At 35.7% G+C, this 22,580-nt stretch overlaps 1 protein-coding gene across 2 annotated transcripts in view; it reads left to right on the top strand.

The window, feature by feature from the left end:
• DMD (dystrophin) overlaps window positions 1-22,580 on the top strand; it is a 1,244,291-nt gene that overhangs the window by 453,622 nt on the left and 768,089 nt on the right. For both annotated transcript variants that reach the window (XM_075174519.1, XM_075174510.1), the window contains exons 17-19: window positions 431-606; window positions 12,347-12,470; window positions 19,529-19,616. In XM_075174519.1, coding sequence (XP_075030620.1) covers window positions 431-606; window positions 12,347-12,470; window positions 19,529-19,616 — 388 coding nt within the window. The remainder of the gene's footprint in view (window positions 1-430; window positions 607-12,346; window positions 12,471-19,528; window positions 19,617-22,580) is intronic.

Below are 22,580 nucleotides of genomic sequence, written 5' to 3' on the forward strand. Positions count from 1 at the left end.
ATTTAGTGCCATTACCATGCCTTTATTACTTCTCAAGGAATAAATCTTCAGAATGGAGGCAGAGCAACATACAGCAATAGTAACATTTTATATATTTGCTATCATTCAATTCCCTCATAAAATTGACCATTCATTTCTTTTTTTCATTCTGCATGATTTAGAGGGAGCCATAAGTTCATTTTGTTTAGAAGAACATCTAAACATCATCATCTTTTCTGGTGTTGCTACTGACTTCTGCAGATGTCTTGTTCACACAGCATGAGTCAGATAAAACAATTTGATTTGAGTTGCATATAGTGTTTTTTTTTTCCTGAAGGTCAGCCTATGATCAGAAGGAAGCAGTTTCTCATTATTTTCTATTGCTACTCCAAACAGTCTTTACTGAAGTCTTTCAAACGATGTGTGACCTCTGTTTTAATACTTCTCACAGATTTCGCAGGCTGCCACTACCACTCAGACATCACTAACGCAGACAACTGTAATGGAAACTGTAACTATGGTGACCACAAGAGAACAAATTCTGGTTAAACATGCTAAAGAGGAACTCCCACCACCTCCACCCCACAAAAAGAGGCAACTCCTTGTGGATTCAGAAATTAGGAAGAGGTGAGAATCATTAAGAGATGGAGAGAGAATACTGATAGAGTTTGGATGAGAATGCAAAAATAGTCATTTGACTGCAATAGCTTGCTGTATACTTTTTTGAGATTAAAATTACATTTCTGTTCTCTATTAAGTTACTGACTGATTATTATCTTCCTTTATTCAGGATAAGTTGTGGATGTTTTTGTGCTTCTGGTCCAACTATTTTGCAGTATGGAATGTTAATCGTTACATCAATACCATTGTGATAGTAATTATAGTCAGTAGAAGTCCTTATGTATGGCATTGTGGGGGTCCCACTTGACTATAGTCTTGAAACTTGAAGGACAAGAAGCACTTCCATTAATTCTCAGCTTTTTACATGCTTTAAAAAGAATTTTTTAATAGTTAGAATACTAGCAGTGCAGATATTGCCTCGTTTCTAAAGTTCAAATTATATTGTTTCTGGCTTGTGGGTCAGCAGTAGAAATAACAGTTGGGCAGAGGCAGAGTTAATATTTGGTGAAATGTGCAGTATCATTATTTTCAGATTTTTTTCCTGTATAACTCCAAGTACAAGTGACAAGGGATTTTAGACTAATACTGAAAACTTATTAAAGTCACAAGAAAAATTTCTGATGAGTTTATTGGCTCAAGCACTAAATTTCTGAATAAGATGCTAAGAAGCTAGACTTCAAAAACTCATTGTAATGTTTGTTTTAGAAATGTTTTTTGATATTCATATAAACATATGAATTCCAAGGTAACAGATTCAAGGACTGAAAGAAATGTGAAACTGCATTCAGTGTCTCATTTCTATAGGAAATATCTTTGTTTAGTTCAGTGTGTTTTCAATGATAAGTTATTTTCTTGTAAAATAATCTTTAACTTACTAAAAATAAGGTACACCAAGAATAGGAGAAATCTGACTTTTTTTTTTAATTGAAGGAGTATATCATTGAAAAAATAGATACTTAGAGGCACTTTCTTTATATATAGGCATTTGAAGTGGGATTTATCTTACACCTCTTCGACCATTCTAAAAGTAAGGTTTCTAGTTTAGCCTCATTATTTAAGAACACTGTACATGTGATGTAAGAAGAGTGATTCACTCCCTTTTTGTGAAATTGGGTAACTACTCCTCCTATAGAAAGTGCTTAGACTAAATAAGTAACTTTGTTAGCTAAATTTGAATGAACAGAATCTAATCTCCAAAGTCCTCATTTGGAATCTGTTGGGGTTTTTTTCGCATATGCTAGGTTACCATTAAATAACAGTGGGAGTTATATTTTGCTAATATATTCCCAAGCACTCAAAATAATGCATAGCGATGACTATCACCAGACTCACAATTCTTGAATTTGTTCACGGAATTGTTAGATGCCAATGTTTTTACTTAACGGACATATAAGCATCAGTACTCTTATTAATGTTTTAGTAGTAATGTGCAAAGATCTCAAGTAGGATCAAGGCACTCTTGTCTTATATGCAAGAGTAAACCTATGTTAAGGCATAGTCCCCTGCCTTGAAAATATTGGCATTCTTAATTGTGAAATTGAAAAATGAAGACTGAAAATTCCCCTGAAATTTTAAAGTGTTTCAATGATTGGTATTTTGAAATTTTTCACTTTTTTTTTCCAAACTGAATGTTTTAGGAATGATCTTACTTGACGTGTAAATATAAGGAAGTGAAATGCGAGTCTACTGTTACAAGGAAAGCATTATCTTAGTTAAAACTAAATGAAGTAGGGTGATTTTACAATTCTTCAAGAAAGTTCTTACTATAAATAGCTATGTATTATAATAAAATTGGAGTCCAATTTGCAGCAGAAGTTCCTTTCTCAGCTACCAAGTATGTAATTGCCATAGTTTAACCCCAGCCAGCAACTAAGCATCATGCAGCCGCTCACTCACTCCCCCCCAGTGGGATGGGGGAGAGAATTGGAAAAGTAAAAGTGAGAAAACTCGTGGATTGAGATAAAGGCAGTTTAATAGGGAAAGCAAAAGCCGCGCACGCAAGCAAAGCAAAACAAGGAATTCATTCACTACTTCCCATCGGCAGGCAGGTATTCAGCCATCTCCAGGAAAGCAGGGCTCCACCACGCGTAACGGTTACTTGGGAAGACAAACACCATCACTCAGAAGGTCCCCCCCTTCCTTCTTCTTCCCCCAGCTTTATATGCTGAGCATGACATCATATGGTATGGAATATCCCTTTGGTCAGCTGGGGTCAGCTGTCCCGGCTGTGTCCCCCCCCAACTCCTTGTGCACCCCCAGCCTGCTCACTGGTGGGGTGGGGTGAGGAGCAGAAAAGGCCTTGACTCTGTGTAAGCACTGCTCAGCAGTAACTAAAACATCCCTGTGTTATCAACACTGTTTTCAGCCCAAATCCAAAACATAGCCCCATGCTAGCTACTATGAAGAAAATTAACTCTATCCCAGCCAAAACTAGCACAGTACTATTAGTCTATATTTTCCTTCTTGCTTGTATTCTTTTGATTTGCCTTAATACTGAAAGTAAAATTGGCAGGGTAGAGCAGATTACACACTTCTGAGTCATCATGCGAGGAAACTACCAGAGGACAGGAATTAGCTGGATTATACGAATTGTTTATGTTCAGAAATACCTCATTTTATACAAACTGAGAATTATAAACTATTTAAGCGTTTTTAGCTGTTGTCTGTCTAAAGCATTGTAACTAGCAAGGATATATATATACATTTGATAGATCCTTCTACAGAAAATGGTATATATTATCAAATTGGAGACTATGATTGCTTGCAGCTATATTATTGGCAGATCTTCTACCAAATTTACAGAATGTTAATGTTTTTTACCATTGCATACTAGGTTTTGAGGGGTTTTGATTTATGTTTTATGCTATTGAAAAGATATTCATTCACCATGTAAGTTCTGTTTAACTTTTGGATAAGAGACAAGATATGAACCTTGGAACAATCTGTAGTTCTCTAGTCTTTGTCTAGGATGACTTTAGATAATTGAATAAATTGTGGTTTCTTATAGATACTTAAAATCAGAGTCCTTTTCATTGCTGCACAGATCAGATTTTTATTTGACCTGGTAGGAAAGAAAGCTGAATTCTAGCAGGAAGAAGGGAGTTCATTGCTTAATACACTTTAATATGGTCTAACTAGCTGGAATATTGCTTTGTGTGCTGGAGTTACTAGATTTGTTTTAACAATGCAATCATACCATCATATGAGAACTAGTTCAGTATGACTGTTCACTGAATACCTTTGAGTGGACCTACAATAGGGTAATGTGCAAAGTAAACAATGTTAGAAATGTTCACAGCTGCGCAGCAGGATGAATGATGGTTATATTATCTGAAGGCAATGTTTTTCCATGTAGATAATTTTTTTGGCATTTCGAACTGAACAGCCAAAAAAAGAACTATGTACCTTTCCTCTCTAGAAAGTCCAAGCGGGTGTTCCGGAGCAGGAGGACCAGTCAATAAATAGCTTCAGAGAAACACTTAGGGAGGAAACTTCGGGGAAGAAGTTTCAGCTTAGAATAATGGTTATTGTGCCTGCTTTTATTAAAACATAAAAATGCAGTCTTAGAAAATAATACATTTGACAGTATGCTGTTGTCTTTCTCCAGCATAATAAATTTATACTGAACATGAGCATAACAATGGAAGAAGAAAACTCATCTTAAAATTTGGGTGCTCAGCTAAAATGTTTATGTGCATTGGTGACTAGACACCTTTTTCATCACCGCTTTTTTGCATGGTTGTACTCCCAAACAGTGAGTCAGTTATTTTCTGGGTCCATTGTTGGCTACAAGATCTTTCAGGTTTTTTTGTATATATTTAGTTGTACCTACACCCAAGAACAAACAAAGCCATAGTACTGCATAGCTTTTGCTTTTTGAAATAAACTAAGAGAATGGGAGTTCTCAACCTACCTTTCCTACATTGTTCTATATTGTATGTTTGTGTGTTTATGTTCAAAATTTTCCCTGAGCACTTAATGACTAAGAGTTGATGATTCTGTACTGCTTAGTTTTTGTTTGATTAAAAAAACCCAGCAATTATTGAATGCTTGCCAGAAGCTTCTACAGGTGCATAACCAGATTGCACTGGCTGCTTTTGTAGTCACGGTACAACACACTGCATGCTCTTTCCTCTTTCCACATTGGGGGTTGGGGCTTTTCTGAGGTAGTGAATAATGCTTCCAGGTTTTGTCAGCTTCTTTCGTCTGTTTTCAATCTTTAATCAGTGTTGTTGCCGTAAAAAAGTATGCCTGAAATAAATGCATCAGGCTCCATTGCCACATGTTTGGAAAGATTTGTGCTCCTGATTTGCTTTCCTGTGATCTAAATGTTTTAGAAAGATTAGAGGATGTCGTAAAGATGCACTGCACCTGCAGTGTGAATTGCGAGGTGCTTAGTTTCGAGGAGGAAGAAAGAGTAGTTTGGCTATTATTGCGAATATTGCGTTAGTGGACTGCATAGTAGTATGGTCTCCAGCTGCTTAGCTGAGAAGAAGCAATGGATGGCTAAGATTGAAGCATCAAACTTTTTAGAATGTTTTTTATTTTTGCATTTCCAAGTGCTTTGGAAGGATTACAAGTCTGAGAGTCTCCATTTATACTGAAGAAATTGAGAGAAGCAATTTGACTTGTAGACCAATAGCATACACAGGAGTGAATGTCACGTTTCCATTGCCCCAGTTCACTGTGGCATAAATGCACGGGAAAGAAGCTGTTGATTTTTCTTGCTTCCTAAAGCAACTTTTTACCATAAGTGGTGGAAAGCAGAGATAAGAAGCAGATGACTTTTTTTTTTTCTTCCCCCTCAACCCCCCAAAAATCTGAAACTACCTCAAAAGTAATGCTTCAAAATGTCAGAATAATTCAGGCATGTGCTAAGTTCTGTTACTGGTCATAGGAAAGTTCCTTTTCCCAAAGGAATTAATTTGAAACTGAGAGGGGAAAAATACTTGGAGCTGTATAATAAAGGTCTTGAAAGTATGTTTAGTCATTAGTACTAGAGATAAATGTAACACAGCTGGAGTTTTAGGATGAAAAAAACCTGTAAATGGGAGAAAGGTTTGCAAGGTAACATTTTCTTTTTCATGGTATTTACATATTCCGGGAAAAACAGGTCAGTTGTGTAGCATAGAAAAATCTGAAAATTACTCTGTTCACGGTAGGTTTTTAAATAGCAAACAGGTTAGAGCTGTTTAACATTTAATTTAAAAATATTCATAATATTAATGTTCTTGAGTAATGTCCAAAGATACCTTTCTTTGCCATTTAGTAAATAATTTTGTACATGCTTCCTCATATTTCCAAGGAAAGTTTATTTGTCATAACATTATTATGGATATAAAGTTAATCTTCAGATTTAAAAGAAACTTTATGCCCTTTTAAGAGAAAGGCATGTTAAAATAGGATAGTTGCTCCATCTAGTGTTTTTTTCATTTAACAAGTGTTAACAATTTTTTGAAAAGAGAGTAGCCTTCATTTCTTTGAAAATTATTATATTTGGGATTCTAATGCTTTATTACTTAGAAAAGTTTGGATTTTTGTAGAAAAAATATATCAAAGGAAAAATTATAATGATTTATTCAAAGTGGTTTTTTGATAGCTATTGTTTCAAATAGCCCATTGCTGTCCAATGAATTATATTAGTCAGAGCTAAATGCTGATTGTGTAGCACTTTTACAGCAACTCCGTTGGGCTGTTTGACCCTTAGTCTCTTATTGAAATGCAGCTTTTGCTCTTGTATTGTTATCTAATATTACTTAGAAAATCTAAAAAAAGGAAAGCCATGACTTCAATTTTCCTGGTGGTCCTTGGTTTTGGTGTTGTATCTCTGTAGCCAGTGCCAGAGGAAAGGAAAAGGTGACTAAGACACAACAGGATAGTTTTCTGTTGTTTACAGGAGGAATCATTTATAAATATTTTCATTTAGAGTGTAAGAAGAGGTATGGGTATGTTGAGGTCTGTAAACATGGACACTTTATAACTTCTTAGTGCTCATTGGTTTCTAACCCTTTACCCTATTTGTGAGGTGAGAAATGGCATAGTGACAAATACACTGAGAATATATATTCTTCACATTTAGTGTCTGAAATTACCTCCTATGTTATAGGAATGGTACCAGTTGGCACTCACTGGAAGGTATGATGACTGGATTTAAAACTGCTTTGCATCTCTAGTCACTGGCTGTTTGCTGAAGGCAAATGGTATTAGTGAACATACTCTACAACAACCTCTAGATTTTCATTTGCCTTAGCAATAAGTGATTTGCTTACATATGAGAAATGCGGTGGATCTATCAGAATTTCTGCAAAGCATTCCATGTTATAGTTTAGGAACTACTGCTCAGGCTGGGGAAGGTATGGTTTATAACCATACCTTACCAGCAGTAAGATGTGTAGTTGGCAAAAGAAGGATAACTGAGGCTAATAAGATGATACTAGTGAAGTTTCTGAAGGAGATTTACACTTGGGATTGATCTAGTATTTTCTTTGATGCCTCGGTGTGCATTACAGAAATGTGCTGGTCATAATGTTGATGAGGATAAACTGAATAGTATCACAAGCATAGAGGGAGGTCCAGAATATAATTCAGAAAGGAAATAAAATTATTTGAGGACTGAACTAAAAAAATAGGAAGGAAAAAATATTTATTAGGACAAATAATCTGTTTAATTAGGAGATAAGAACAAGACTATTTATCAACTAATGGCTCATCAGCTACAAATATAGAGAAGGAAGACAGACAGCAGGAAATTAGTTCATCACAGAATAATTCTGCCAATGGGCATTGTATACTGCAAAGTTGTTCTTTGACATGTTCTAGGCAATGAAGAGCTACAAGCTGAGGAACACCGCTGGTGAGCTGGGCGTTTCAGTCCAGCCATAGAAATGCAGTAATTCAGTAATGTGGTTCTTGCATCAGAGTTGTATCATTCCCTGCCAGCTCAATGTGTAGGCAAATGGTCTTATGTCTGCCCAAGATACACAGTGGTGACATGCCCGGTGTGATTTTGTTTGGGGAGGGAAGGAAAAAATGAATGAGCAAAGGAAATTGTGAGGCAGAATGAAGTCCTGAAACCACCATCTGGTCATGGTAGCAACAACATAGTAGCAGTTTCAAGACAAAATTCATTCAATTTAGAGAAAAGATTATATACCGTGATGGCCACATGACAGCAGGGTACTTCACAACTTGCGTTCCTATGTGAACTTGTACAACATTCAAATTGTTTGTATAAATATGTGGAAGGTCGGTGCATGCACATTACTTCACTGTCATCATCTTACCGTGGCAATGTGTAAAAAAAGGCAAAATTATGAGTTTAAAATATACCATCGTCTTTTCCTAGATGATGTTGGCTATGAAAACCACAATAGGCCTTTATAAGTGTTGTGGTTTAACCTGGCAGGCAGCTAAACACCACACAGCTGTTCGCTAACTCCTCCCCCTCAATGGGATGGGGGAGAGAACTGGGGGGGGGGGGGAAGTAAAATTTGTGGGTTGGGAAAAAGACAGTTTAATAGGACAGAAACGGAAGGGAAAATAACAGTAGTAATAATAATGATAAAAGAATATACAAAATAAGTGATGCACAATGCAATTGCTCACCACCTGCCAACTGATGCCCAGCCAGTCCCTGAGCAGCAGTCACTGCGCCCTGGCCAATTCCCCCCAGTTTATATGCTGAGCATGATGTTACATGGTATGGAATATCCCTTTGGCCAGTTTGGGTCAACTGTCCTGACTATGCTCCCTCCCAGATTCTCGCTGGCAGGGCATGGGAAGCTGCAAAGTCCTTGACGAGTGTAAGCACTACTTAGCAACAACTAAAACATCAGTGTGTTATCAACATTCTTCTCCTACTAAATCCAAAACACAGCACTATACCAGCCACTAGGAAGAAAACTAACTCTATCCCAGCCGAAAACAGGACAATAAGGCATATTACACAGATGGAAGGTTTATAGTCAGTCAGCCCTTTGATTATTAATAAAAATTGCATTTGTTTTTATTGTGAAATATAAACAAATTAACGCTTGCTGTTACTTAGTGATTTCCAGAAGGTATTTGATTAGATAGGGGGCTTGTAGTAGACTTGAGTATCATACTCTGCTAGGTATTTGGGTTAGAAATTCCATGCACAGAAAGAGAAAAACAAAATGCAACTAAGTTGTGAAATGCCTTAAAGGTGAGGTATACTGTGTATTTAATACGGAAAAGGAAGGGAAAGCTAGAACAAGGAATCATTTTTTAACAAGTGCATGTGGTGATCTCAGCAAGAGTTTTGAATGGGAATCTGAAGTGGGGGACTTCCATAAAAATTTGAATGGCATGGATTAAAAATGTGAAGATGTTTTTCCAACATGCCCTGGAGTAAAAAGAGACTGTATTTAAACTCAGCTGACATGTAATGGCCTGTAGAGAGAGGGCAGTGAGAGTAGTAAAAGATAGTATCTCTCTTGTGGAGTAGCAGAAGGAAAGACTAATTGGAAAACTAAACCATGAGTGCTGCATAAAGAATAAATCCTCTGCTGCAGATTGAATTTTTAGGTGGGGAGCAAGCTAACGTGCACGTTAAAGTAAGGTAATTATTTAGAGTAATTGTCTCAAGTGATTTGGTTTTAGTGTCTTCCATGGATTTATTTTAACAAATTCTACATGCACTCAACTTTATTGTGTCAGAAAGGTAATATTGCATTACTTTTTTATGTCAAAATTATTGTTGTACTTAGGAGATTTAAAGACTGTATTGATCCTTTGATATCAATCTAGAGTTAATATAGTTTGTAACTGCAGCTGTGCTTGGAAAGGAAAGGTCCAATCATCATAGCAGAATGATTAAATGCCGTATCCTATCTGTATTTCCTGGTTTTATACAAGCTGAACGTAAGAGAGGGAGTATTTTTTCCCCAAGGTAATTGAAAAATGCCTTTATGTTAAGGGTATTTATGTGCTGCAAAAAGCTACTTAGAATTAACTTTCATGCCTTTTAATCCTTTTCTGCCCCCTCTTTATAGCCCTTTTTTGGGCAGGAGGCTTTGTTTGTGGAATTATATTTATCTCTAGAAGAAGCTGCAAGTGACAGAGCAATCTGTTATCTGAGATCAGCTCTGTCAGGACGCTGTCTGCTGTGGCTAATACTTACCACCATCTGATGAATCTCTGGGCCATGGGATGTGTTCCTGATTATTTTGTTGTACTACCAAAACTGTCCCAAATTCTCCCATTCCTCTTCCAGGGAGGATGTTGCAGAGGCAGGGGCTAATATCAGGCTATTCTTCAGAAAGTTGGTCTCTGTGGTTGTACTCACCTGCAGCTTGAGAATGGAGTGAACACCAGAAGTAATACAATTTTGCCTGCAGTCAAGGGAGTTTGGTACTCGTCTTCGTTGTTACCAGATATCTGATGTTCTGTGGGCTTCTCCAGTTTACTGCTGCTTTATGCCAGTGCTATAAAACATCCTAGTTGCCACAATGGCTGACAGCAGCAAGAAGGCCAGCTTTAGCTATATATTTAAGTAAGGTGAACGAAGTGGTCATTACTTTCTTGTGTACTTTGCCTATACCGTTGCTGACCATGAGAATGAGGAAGGGAGACCATGTTGGCAGCAGGGAGTGGCAACACTTTCCCTAAACTGGGCTGCTAATTTTGGGGGACTAGTTTGTACAGTGCTTACTGAGTTTGAAGAACCAAAGGTGGAGAGGGTGGCAGCTCCATACAGTTGAGAACCATGACATAATATGGTATGGAATACCCTATTGGTCAGTGGGGTCAGCTCTCCTGGCTATGCTCCCTCCCAGCTTCTTGTGCACCTGGCAGAGCATGGGAAGCCGAAAAGTCCTTGGCTAGTGTAAGCACTACTTAGCAACAACTAAAACATCAGTGTGTTATCAACACTATTCTCATACTAAATCCAAAACACAGCACTATACCAGCTACTAGGAAGAAAATTAACTCTATCCCAGCTGAAACCAGGACAACAGTATTGCAGATTTATGTGGGAATACTGGATGTCATAGTTTTGCTGTCTCCTAGTCTTAAAATTTCCTAAGAACATTTATTGAATATGCAGTTGTTATATGCAGAACAGAGGATAACATTATATTTAAAGAATTACAATTGATTTAATGTCAGGTAGGATCAGAAATAAAGCTGAGGTAGGAAGCTTTTAACTGGCAGTGCAATTCGATTTCAGGGATTAGAATCTGGTACCAGCACAGAGACTGCCTGAACCATCTGGGAATTTCCTTTTGTCTTCCACCTCTGAACTTCTAATTCTTTATAAAATGAAGATTTCTGCACCTTTCATTACTTCACAATCATATTTTTTCTCCTTTAATGAGTGTTCAAATACTATTATTGGGAATTGCTTTATCAACATTATTCCTAAGGTTTTATAATTTGAATATAGAATATTGGGCTGGGATTAAGACAGTGTGTGATTCTTCTTTCTTCTGCTTTCATTATTTATTACTCAGTCTTTCACACCGTGTTGTTAAATGGAGTCACAAAGATCACAGTGAAGAAGGAAAAAAAGGGAGGCATAAATACTAGATCAAATATGGAACTCTTACTTGTATTCACTTTTCATTTCTGTATATGTAGATCTTTGCACCACCTGATTTTACCTTACATCCTTGTATTTTAGTTCTTATACATATGGACTATATTATTATAAAATAATTAATTCCTCCGAAGTTATAATTGTCATTCGAGTTCTTTTTTTTAGTAGATTTTCAGTTGTATGTAAATGATACAACCTATATTTACAAAGCAAACTGAAAGATACAACTGATTCTTTTTTTCTAGGTCTTTCTGTTCTATTGCTTTCATTGTATTGCTGCAAAAGGAAAATCAGTTATAAACTAGATATAAGAACATATAGTGCAATAAAGAAATGCAATCAAGAATGCAGTTTGGCACAACTGAGAAAAAAAAACTGGTAGCCTCTTGTTTTAAAACCTACGTTAGATACTGAATCACAATTTGATTTTTCTACACATCAGCAACTTAAATATCTGCATATGGTAACCTTCATTTTGAACTGCTGCCTTCTGAGTAGATAATGAAAATTAAGATCAGTTTTAAAGTAATTGATGAGAAAATCCAGATTGTAGGAAAAAAGGTTGTACAGTAAGAACTAGTTAAAACGTGTATGCAGAGAGTTGGAAATCTTAATTTGCAGTTTCCAAAGTTTTAGCTGTAGGAAAATTATAATCTATTGCTGATTAGTAATTACATTTTACAACAAATCTGAGTCAATTTGAAGAGACTCTTGTCTAATGGTCAAATTTCCTGCTTGAATATCCTTCATAATATCATCAGCACAAACTGAGACAGAAATCTTACAGGTATGAAAACTGCATTTGGTAAACCAGATAGACTTTACATCCTCAGCTGAGCCACAGGACTTGTGATACACTTTCTTCACTGTGACAGCCACTTGTTTCATGTCTTCCAAGAACATCAGCTTGTAAAATTAGAATCCTTATTGTGAAAATTGTTGCATCTGTTCAGCTGTCAAATCATGATCTTAAAAATGAAAAAGTATTTCTATGTTTCCAAATTTTAGAGCGAATAGTTTTATGAGCTATCTAATGAAATATGGGGAGTTTCAAACTGTCTTTTGCTGAGAGGAATTGCTGCTCATTCACTTGTTTAAACAACCAATTAAACATGTTTACTGTCAATGCTATTTTCAGAAACTTTGTGGAAATGAAATGTCTTATTGCACTTCTCTGTCTCTTAGGTTTGACTCGGATACAACAGAGCTCCATAGCTGGATGACCCGCTCAGAAGCAGTGCTTCAGAGTCCCGAGTTTGCAATATATCGAAAGGAAGGCAATCTCTCAGATCTCAGAGAAAGAGTCAATGTAGGAGAAAGTACTCGTATATATGTCTGTCTGTATTAGATGGTTAAAGTGCTTTCAAAGTCCAAGTTTAAATGAGTTCAGATGTAGACTGGCAAGCATTGATTGTCCATATGTACAAGAGAAATTTAAAAGTGCTCACTATTTCTGTAAATTTCAGATTTTGGCACCAAAATTGCTACACAGGCTGTCTGAATACAGAGATCTTTTTTTTATTCATACATACTCACATTTAATTAAGGTATTCTAGATTCATGAATTTCTTTCGTAAAGTTGAATCAAAGCCTATATATTACTTCTTAAATATGCACCATCATTCTATACTGTAACAGCTTAATTTGACATTATACGTGCATAAATTGAAGGATGTGAAAAGTGTCATCTTTTAGTGTGCGCTAAAGAAAATCTGTATCTAATGCTTTTTACAGTGCTGTAAAATATATATGAAAATCACCAGTCTCCACATTTTTATGGTTTTTTTTTACTCTGTTGTAGTACCATGCCTGAACCAAAAATGGTTCTTTTCTACTTTTGGCAAAATGAATGTGTCTGCACTGCTTAAGGAGTAGCCATGTTTGTGTATGTTTCACACACTCTGAACTTAGCGCTTGAAGACTAAACTATTACAAATTTTCTTCTATATTTAATTTTTGCAGATAGATGAAAAAATGCCTGTCTTTCCTGAGTAAGAGAAAGGGGAGTTCTTTTTATAATTAGCTCTTATAGTATCATAGAATATCATGAAACTGCGTTAAAATATATGGTGATACATACTCCTAGAACACAAACAGATGGAACAAAGTTACTGTATTGAAGTTAGTTTTGCTGCTGTTTTTTCTCACTGTCTGCTTGTCCATCATAAATCAGCTATGATAAGATTGAGGAACACTGAATTTCGTGACTGTAAATATACATGTTAAAATTTCATGTTAAATCTTTTTTTTTTGCAATAATTTTAATTTAATTGTTAATGTTGTCATAATATTACTGCTAGTAAGTATCCATTAGAATGTAATAATATCCTGAATTTAGTTCATGGCACCACTTCATATTATGTAAAATATACATAAAAATATATATATTAAAAAAATAATATGCAAAATGGATCAAATATACAGAGAAGATTTAATGGGTTCAAATGCTTCCATACTGGGGTAACGGGATTCATCTAATACATAAATAGATATACATTTTCTGAGTGCTTCAATCTTCATTGTAGGTAAAATTTAAAAAGAAACAAAGAGGAATAACAAAAAATAAAGAAAATATTCCTGTCTCCTCTTCATATATTCCCATTTTGAGGAAGAAAATTTCAAGGATGGCAACTTAGCTCGTCTTGACCTCCATATTACGCTGGATACCTGCACTGTCAGGTTTCCCTAAGCAATATGATGTTCCACCTCATATTGTCAGTTTCTAAGACTTTATAAAAGCACTAAAGGATCCAGGAGGAAGGTTCACCTTCCTCCTTCTTTCTTTTCTTTGCTTCCGAGGAGGTGATGGTCGCTGCAAGTAAATGAGTGGAGGTAGGTTAACCACAGACCCTCCTCTGGTCCCAGCTGGAGTTCCCAGCAGCTTTTGCCTTGCCTTTATTGGTGCTGAGGAAGAACATCGGGGCTAGGAGGCCACTACCTGCCACATTTGTTCAGACCTCATTTAGGTTGGTGAAAACATACATAATACTGGAGGAAGAGGGAGGGAGGGAAAAGAGGTGTGGAATTTGAGCAGTGCCTGGGCATTGTAAGTTTGAATTCAAGACACTGCAGATAGCAGGAGATATTTCAGGTGTTTCTTTAACCTCCTCGGAAATTGAATAACAGGATGGTTAAGACACCAATTTCCAGCTTCTTTACTGAAAAGTAGTTCAGAAAAAGGATCTGCTTTGTATCAAGAGGCATCTGAGACAAACCAGTAACTCTAAATAGAAATCAGAGAAATGAACATGTATCCTTCATTAACATTGAAAATATTTTTAAAGACCAAGACTGGTTTTGATTTCTTAGAGTATCACTGCTTTTAAAATGAACATTTTATTGAGAAAATCAAGTTACATGTAGAAGTTTCTAGATGTTTTAAGGGAGAAAACATTCTGATTACATGTATTAATTTGGTAGAGAGAACTCTGAAAGATGGCACTTGACAAATACTACATGGATTCTGTGTTGAACGGTTTTCAGTTAATGGAAGTCTTTGTACACGCTTTTCAAAAAAAAACCAAAAAAAACCCCAGGTTTTTAAAATGCCAGGTTTTAGAGCTTGTCCTGACCTGACTTTTCCTGGTCTGGTCTCTGTCTCCATCCATAAAACTAGTAGCCAAAGCAGGAAGTACTGTCCAGTTCATTGATTTGAGCAGTTTCACTGTTGCTTGTTAACACTTTTTGTTTCTAGTTCCCTCAAAATGAGCCTCACATCAATGGAAAATAAGATAGTGTGGATTTTAATATATTATAATCACTAGTAAAGTTGTAGAAGACATGTAAAAAAAGATGAAATACCAAAAAGGAAAACATATGTTAGTGATAATTGAAAAAGATTGTATTGTACTGACATACGTAGTCATACTAGAGTGCTGTACTTATACATGCATGCACGCGACCATGTACACATGCATGCAGAAGTCCCACCTTGGCCTTACTGGCTATCATTTAGTTTTCTCCCTATATGACAATATAGGTGTAGCACAGAACACCTGTGCTTGGCTGATGTCAGACCTACTATTTATTGCCCACCACGGTAGGTGCTGAGTTCTAGGGCCTTTTCCTAATGACTTTCTCTTCTGATTTTCTTTTGAGGAGAGGTTACTAGTTGGATGATTTTTTCTCTTGTTGTGGCAGCTTGCTCCTACTCATCATTTTTCTTGGATGAGGGGTCACTTCCATATGGTATAACAGAAGTGCATCTGCTGTATGATGGAGGGACACTGACTTCAGAAACAACAGCCACAAGGAAAGCTCTTTTGCCATCATTGATGACTCATCAAGTTCAAAAGCCTGCTCCCATCCCAGCTCAGAGGAGGCCTGGGGAGACGGAGCCAAGAGCAGGCTGTATGAAATGCACTGTGTTTGCTAAGCCAGCTGCTCTTCAGATACTGGCAGGAAATTAGCCTTTGGCAGATGTATTACGTAGATTGAATATATTAGACATGCACAGAAAGTCCATTCCTATGTCTGGGGAGAAGCAAAAATATTTATAGCCCTTCCCCGCTACAAAATAAATATATTTGCCTTACCTGGCCAGAAAGACTGGATGCCATAAGTATAGAAGTTTCATTGTGGAACAACCATATTACTCTTAAATAATTAAGACATCCAAACATTAATGCCGTAAAGCATCGTTATGCCGCATCACACTGTTAACATTTTCCAGTTAGTACGTATATTTTATTAAAAACAGACCTAACAATGACTTGGGCCTTTTTTGTTTTTCTTAAGCCATAATGAGCTTTCAGTATTGCAAGTTCAAATATATGAAGGTTCAGGTGCAAAAAATTAAAACTTGCTAGATAGAAAATCCCTCTTAATAATAAGTCAGATTTGAGACTATACGTCAATAAACTGGGAATAAAACTCTCTGAAAGGAGTTTTGGTTAGCCAAGAAGAAGCACCTAGAAATTCAGAATCAAACATACAAAGAACAGATGTAAGGGAAAATGTCAGTTATCCTAGACAATTAAATTTGTTTCTTGGCATTCTCAAAAGCCCCATTCTCCTTTGTTCGTTTTGTTTTAGTGACCTTTTCCAGACATGCTTTGTTGGGCCTGGATATTTGAAAGCTGCATCACTGTCAGAGCCAGTGATGATAATGTTGCCATCTCCTGCCCTCGGGGGTAATTGGTCAGAGTCACAGGAGGTCAGGGATGCATCCTTTCATAGAGCTCTCAAAGTAGGATGTTGATTTGATATGAATAACATCCGAATTCCTCAGACCATCAGTGTTTTCTAGGTTTTGAAGTCATTAACTGCCAACTAAATTCTCCGGGTCAAATAAAATGCTCGGCATTGTGAAAATAGTCTCCTCACCTTCGGCTGGCATTTAGCTAAAGATGAATTTTTAGTGTTGTTCAATCAGTTAAAACTAGGCTATTATACATTTGCATTGCCTGTTACAAAATAGTCCAGACTGTAAAGGTAACTTTTTTTCTCATATTGGTGTATTTTTTCTGAAAGATCTTTTATAGAAAACAAAAAAAAGTAGAAAAGGGGAAAGTTATATATTTAGAAATATTTTGAAGTGACTTTACAGCTACCACAACTTTTCCTCAAAAAAAGTGTTGATTACAATGTATAGAATCTAAGAGTTTCAAAACTTCACAAACCTGTTCAAACTTATCCCAGCCTACTTGCGCCAAACATGAACCTGAATCTAGAGTCTTATCCCTCTTAGTAAAAGAAAAAATGAACAAAACAGAGCCAGACATAAATAAGAGGTGTTACAGGACTCCTACTCCCTTCGTTTCTAGACACTTTACATGTGCTTATGGAAATCCTTCTTCTGAGGGGCTTAAAAATCCAAGACACAGTTTTCAGGTTTGGCAAACAATGGCAGTGTGTGCGGAGTAATGGCAGGACTATGTGATTAGTACTATGAAGTAACTAGGGTGAATTTCCTCCTTTCTCCCCAGATCAGGTAATTTGTCTTTGTATGAGGACCAAGCCGAGAATCTTTTCTCCTTTGGCTAGCATTGTGCTTTCTGTGTGTAAGCATATGTCTTCCTGTAACCAGTATTAGACCTTCATTTTCATAATATATGCTAACTACACAAAAATAAATGGAGAAAAGTAATTGATAGGAAGTTTGATATGTACCAAATTTTCATGTTTATTTTTAAAGGCTTCGCGTATAGTGCTTATATTCTCTATCAGGACCTGGAAACTTTAATTTTTCAGGAGAAAGGTGGACATTTATCCACATTTTTCTGGACACAGTGTATTACTGGACACTGAAGGGTTCACTGTCACAGGCTTCAATGTCATATCATTTTTATATTTTAAAAAGGTTAGTTTTTAGTATATTTTAGCGTTTTTTTATGACTCGTTTGTTCTCACTACAGTTGCACTCATGATAATTATGCATCTGGCATTACAGACGGAGTAAAATTATTTTCAGTATATTTTAGTGTTTTTATGATTCCTTTGAGTTCTCTGTAGTTAGACTCATGCTAATTATACCTGGCATTATATAGTATTAATTAAGATTCTATAAGAAATTTTGGAACTCTGCAGAGAATTAATGAACTTTTTTTTTTAAATTTGGAAAATATTTAAATTGTGCAGTGGAATGGTAGAAGATTTTCTTGACCTACAAAAACTATAAATAATTAATACAGTCATCTTTAACTCATAGGGATTAAACTTCGTAATCTTTCAGTGATTATTTAGGTATATATTAAAGACATGTTCATAAAATCCAAAATATTTCCATCCTTAATTCTTCTTTAAATATCCTTTCTTTATATATTTTATTTATATAAAGTTGTATTATTGAAAGGGTTTGATAGGAGGTTTGGCATATTGTTAGAAAGCCTGCTGTTTAATCATTTCTATAAACACAAATGAATGGCAGTTATAAGTAGGCTGTGGAAATGTGTGAATTTAACTGAAAATCTCTCTTTAAAGTTCAGAGTGTCTCCTCACTTAGGAAATTCTTCCAGGGAGCTGCTGCTTATTAAACTGAAGATGTTTTAAGCATCACACTTTAAAAGTTATTTTAAGAGAGTTTATTCAAAGGTGTTTATATTACTTCCTCCTAAGCATAGCAATCTATTTGAAAAATAACATTTTCAAATGTAAGATTATTCTACTAAATGCATTCTTAGATGCTTAAGAAACCTACTTGAGGTTTCTTTCCATTTGTAAGGAACCTTTTCACCCAAAGAGTCAAGTCACACAGAATACACCTTTGCTGTGGAAATAAACAAACAAGGAGATAAGGAAGCCTAGTGGGGTCAGCCAGACCGAGAAGCAGTAGCCAGCGTTGTGTGTTATCTTCCCATACACGTCATGTAGGATTTGCAATGGCATATCCTTTTATATGTATGTATCTGCTGCGATAAAGTGATTTATGGGCAACTCTGTTGGTCAGGATCTCTGGGAGGTATACAGTCTGTTTTATTTTTGGTATCAAACTTGGCTATGCTGCTTCTTTGGGCTTCTGATTTAGAGCTTCTAAATTACACCTAATTTATACAACTAAATGAGTTTAAAATCAATGGAATGACTTCATGATATTAATTATGAGACAGCATTGAGAGGCTGTCAGATCTAAAATGATTTTACTTTCCATTTATATTGCTACCAACCCAAAATGAAATGAGAAATTTAGATTCCTACTATATCCTGAAACTTTAGCAGCTAGCCTTTACCAGCCATTACCAGCTAGCCTGAGTGCTAGCCTGAATGTGGGTGAGAAATTTTTGAGTACAGAAAGGGCAATTGAGAGTATTAGATACAACACATAACTAGAAGCCTGTGTTAATTCTGCAGTTAATTCTCATTCTTAGTAGTTCATATATGGATGTCTGCTATGTATGTTCATATATATTTTAGATATCTACTTTAATATGCATTTTACAGGGGTTTTTTTGCCATCAAAAGAGTAAAGTAAGCAATCAAATGGTATAAGGGTTTAATACTGTAGTGTGTTATAAAACCCTGTAATTTGGTTAGCGTGCTCAATTCTTGCTGTTATCAATAGGAGCCACATGAGAAATAAGCAAATCTATTCCTCCACAAGGAATTTCTGTTGAACATATATTTTTATTCTGAAATATTGGGCTTTGAATAGCTCTTAATTTGTAAGTCTTTTATTTGTCTGTAAAATACTGACATGTATCATTTGTCAGCTCTGTTGTGTTCCGATTCTCAGTTTATGTATTTGACTTTATGACTGACTTCCTTCCTGATGGTATCTGGTACTTGCTGCTTTCATTGCAAATTGGGAGGCTGGCAGGGCAATACGACAGGTTAAATGGTCTCGAGAAACCAGAAGACATCCCTGAGATTAATTACTTTCTTCTTCAAAATCCCTCTGTTGAAATACTCACCTTTCCTGTCATGCTGCAGGCCATCCAGCGAGAAAAGCCTGAGAAGTACAGAAAACTGCAGGATGCCAGCAGATCAGCTGAGGCCCTGGTGGAACAGATGGTGAATGGTAATTACATGGGAGTTGATTTAGATAATCTTCTTAGGGATTTGATAAATGCACAGGTTCATATTTATCACAAGAATTATATTAGCAAATACTGTCTAAATGGAACAGTAAAGTAATATTACCTTATATTTCTTTTATTATTTCTGAATGTTAAATCTGTTAATTAGAAGAGAAAAAAATCTTACCACTTTAGTACCATGAAAAGAAATGTGTGTAAAATGTGCTCATAGTAATGAACTGTATATTAACAATCTGTTCTGTGCAGAGACTTAAGTTGTAATCTTATTTTCTGAGTATGCTAAGCTTTTGAAGGTACATTAACTCATCTGAATTAGAAAGGTCTGAAGGCATGACTCTGACCAGTTTGAAAAAAGTGCTTTCTGACATAATATACAATGTATGTTTTGTAATATACATATTGCTGTAATGTTCTGTATCGTAGAAAATATAAGATTTTATTGGGTTTTGGAAGAGATTTTTGGCATTTGGCTTTTCAAAGATAATAAATGTCAAAGCTTCTACAACTCTTAAAAAAGAAAATTAGTTGTAAGGTTTTTATTTTTATTATTGATTTTTCAAAAAAAATTATGTTAGTCATTCTTTTGAACTTTTAGATATTTTTAAGGGAAAAAGAAAAAACAAAGAAAGGTAGATGGAAGTAAAATTGTAAGTCATGCCATTGTCCTTGATATTAAAGAATGTCTAACTTTGCAATAAAATATTAAACACGGGCCAACATCTGTCATACTGATATGATTACCAGAAATTTAGATGTTGAATGCACTGAGCTTCAGAACATATATTTTATATTAAAATGTTATAATGAAGAACGAAGAATTTAACTGCTAAAAATGAAATGCTTTGAGTTTGAGGTACTAAACAAATTTGATGGAATCCTAAGATTATCTTGCTTAACTATGAAGGTGTAATATTTTAAAAGTGAACATATTTAATGTGTGGGGCATATTTAATTATCATTGTTGTAACAACTGTTGGAAGGGTTCCCTTCCTAGACTCAGTGAATAGACTGAAGTGAGTCTGGTAACATTTGCACCCCCTTTGAAATAATTTCGGCAGTTTTCCATGGCTGATCATATAAAAAAATCTGTCAATTTTTTGGACATATTTTCTGCCTGCGAGAACTAGTTGTACAGGACTTTTAAGGCAGTATTTGAAATTTGTGTGCTGCCACATCGAGGTTGTTATTTTGGGTGGAATCTGTCTAGGACACATTTAGTGGTGCCTCACTCTTCCTTTGGCCAAATACAGACTTGCACCTCAAGAATTCCGGCTTCAATTTCTTTACATTATATAGTTCTTTCTGGTGACTAATTTTGGTTTTAGTTGCAGAACTCACTAGCACATTATATATTACTTTTCCGGTACTGTACTACCTACCATGTCTAGTATCAAGTAGGTTAACATTCTATCTTAAATATTCTCATGTGGTTTTAACTCAAGGTTCTCTTATTTCTCCTTCAGTCCGTGGGTCCATGCTTATTCATAGTTTATAGATGTTGTGATCTCGACTGTGGCTAGATGTGCATATAAATATTTCCAGTATCTCCCAAATCACACCTTTTTTTAGGAAACATGTCTTCCAGTTGGGGTGCAAGCACAGGGTAGACTAGCTAAGCCAGCACAACTTTATCTGTTTCGTATCAACTGCTCTGAGCTCTGTATCATGCCATGTATCATGGTAGCCTTGCTAACAAGAATATTCTAGCAAGGATGACAGGTTAGTCGCCTGTTGGAATGAAGATCCTTTTTTGTCATGGTTTTAGGGAAGAAATAATTCCTTTGAAAAGAGAAACAGTTCCTCTGGACTTGAAGCCTAAAATGTTTATGGGACTTTCAGCTACTCCACTGCTGCAAAGGCAATTTGAAGAATAGTGTATGAAATGGTTAAATAATTCAGTAATCACCACCAGATGGGAGCGGTAGAGAGTAGAATTAAATAATTAACATTAGTTGAGGAGAACTGTAAGATAATTTAACAAAGAATTTGCAAATGGAATATCTTGCTAGATGTTCAAAATTACGCTTTGAGTGTAGAGTGCCATGGTCGGCCTTTATACTTTTAAATACAAAAAAATTCCTGTTTGTCTTTTCTTCCAAATCATTATGATCTAATGCAATTGCAATTAATGGGATTATCTCTAAATTGATATTGGACTAAAAGTTATGTAAAAAAAGTAACTCAACTTTAAACCTATAACTCAAACTGTAATAAACTTATGCAGCTTTATATTTTCAACAGTAATTCAGCTAAGTTTCTTTAGTCTTTGTGTGGCTTGTGGAAATTAATTTGGGACATACAGTCTTCATCCCTGTTGTTGTTGTTTTTTTTTTTTTGATTTCTGGATTCACTAAGAACAAGAGGAAAGGATATAGCATAGAAAAGTTTTGCTGATCTCCAAAATAAGGTTCAACAGAGCAGACTGACTGTGCCTACATACCTTCCTCTTCTAATGCTGGAACTCTTTTCCATAACATGAGAAGGAACTGTAATTAAAGTGCCTTTATGGATTTGTGGGAGAATCGCAGTTTAACGTCTAGCGGAGGGAAGATGTACTATGTTATATTGAATGAAAAACCTTTTTAACTATCACAGTTTACAAATCACAAATGATGGTACTCCCATCACTATTCTGTGTTGTACTTTCTTTAGGGAAACAGTCAGTGATACAATTGATTGTCATGCATTTGCAGTGTAATCTGTAATTAAAAGACTACACAATGCAAACAGATTTAAGGCATAGATCAGTTGCTAAGTCAAGTGATGACAATTTTAACTGCATTGTTATTTTTTACTTATTGTGTATCAATTAGGTCTGGACTAATAATGATTAGACTCTTAAGATTCCAGTGATGCTATTACTAAATTCTTGGCTTTACTTATATATAAGATGTGCTTCCTCTTTGCTCGTAACCAAGATTCTGAATGTAACAGATGAAGAGCAT

This window comes from Calonectris borealis, chromosome 1, assembly GCF_964195595.1.
Source record: "Calonectris borealis chromosome 1, bCalBor7.hap1.2, whole genome shotgun sequence".
Taxonomy (NCBI): Eukaryota; Metazoa; Chordata; class Aves; order Procellariiformes; family Procellariidae; genus Calonectris; species Calonectris borealis.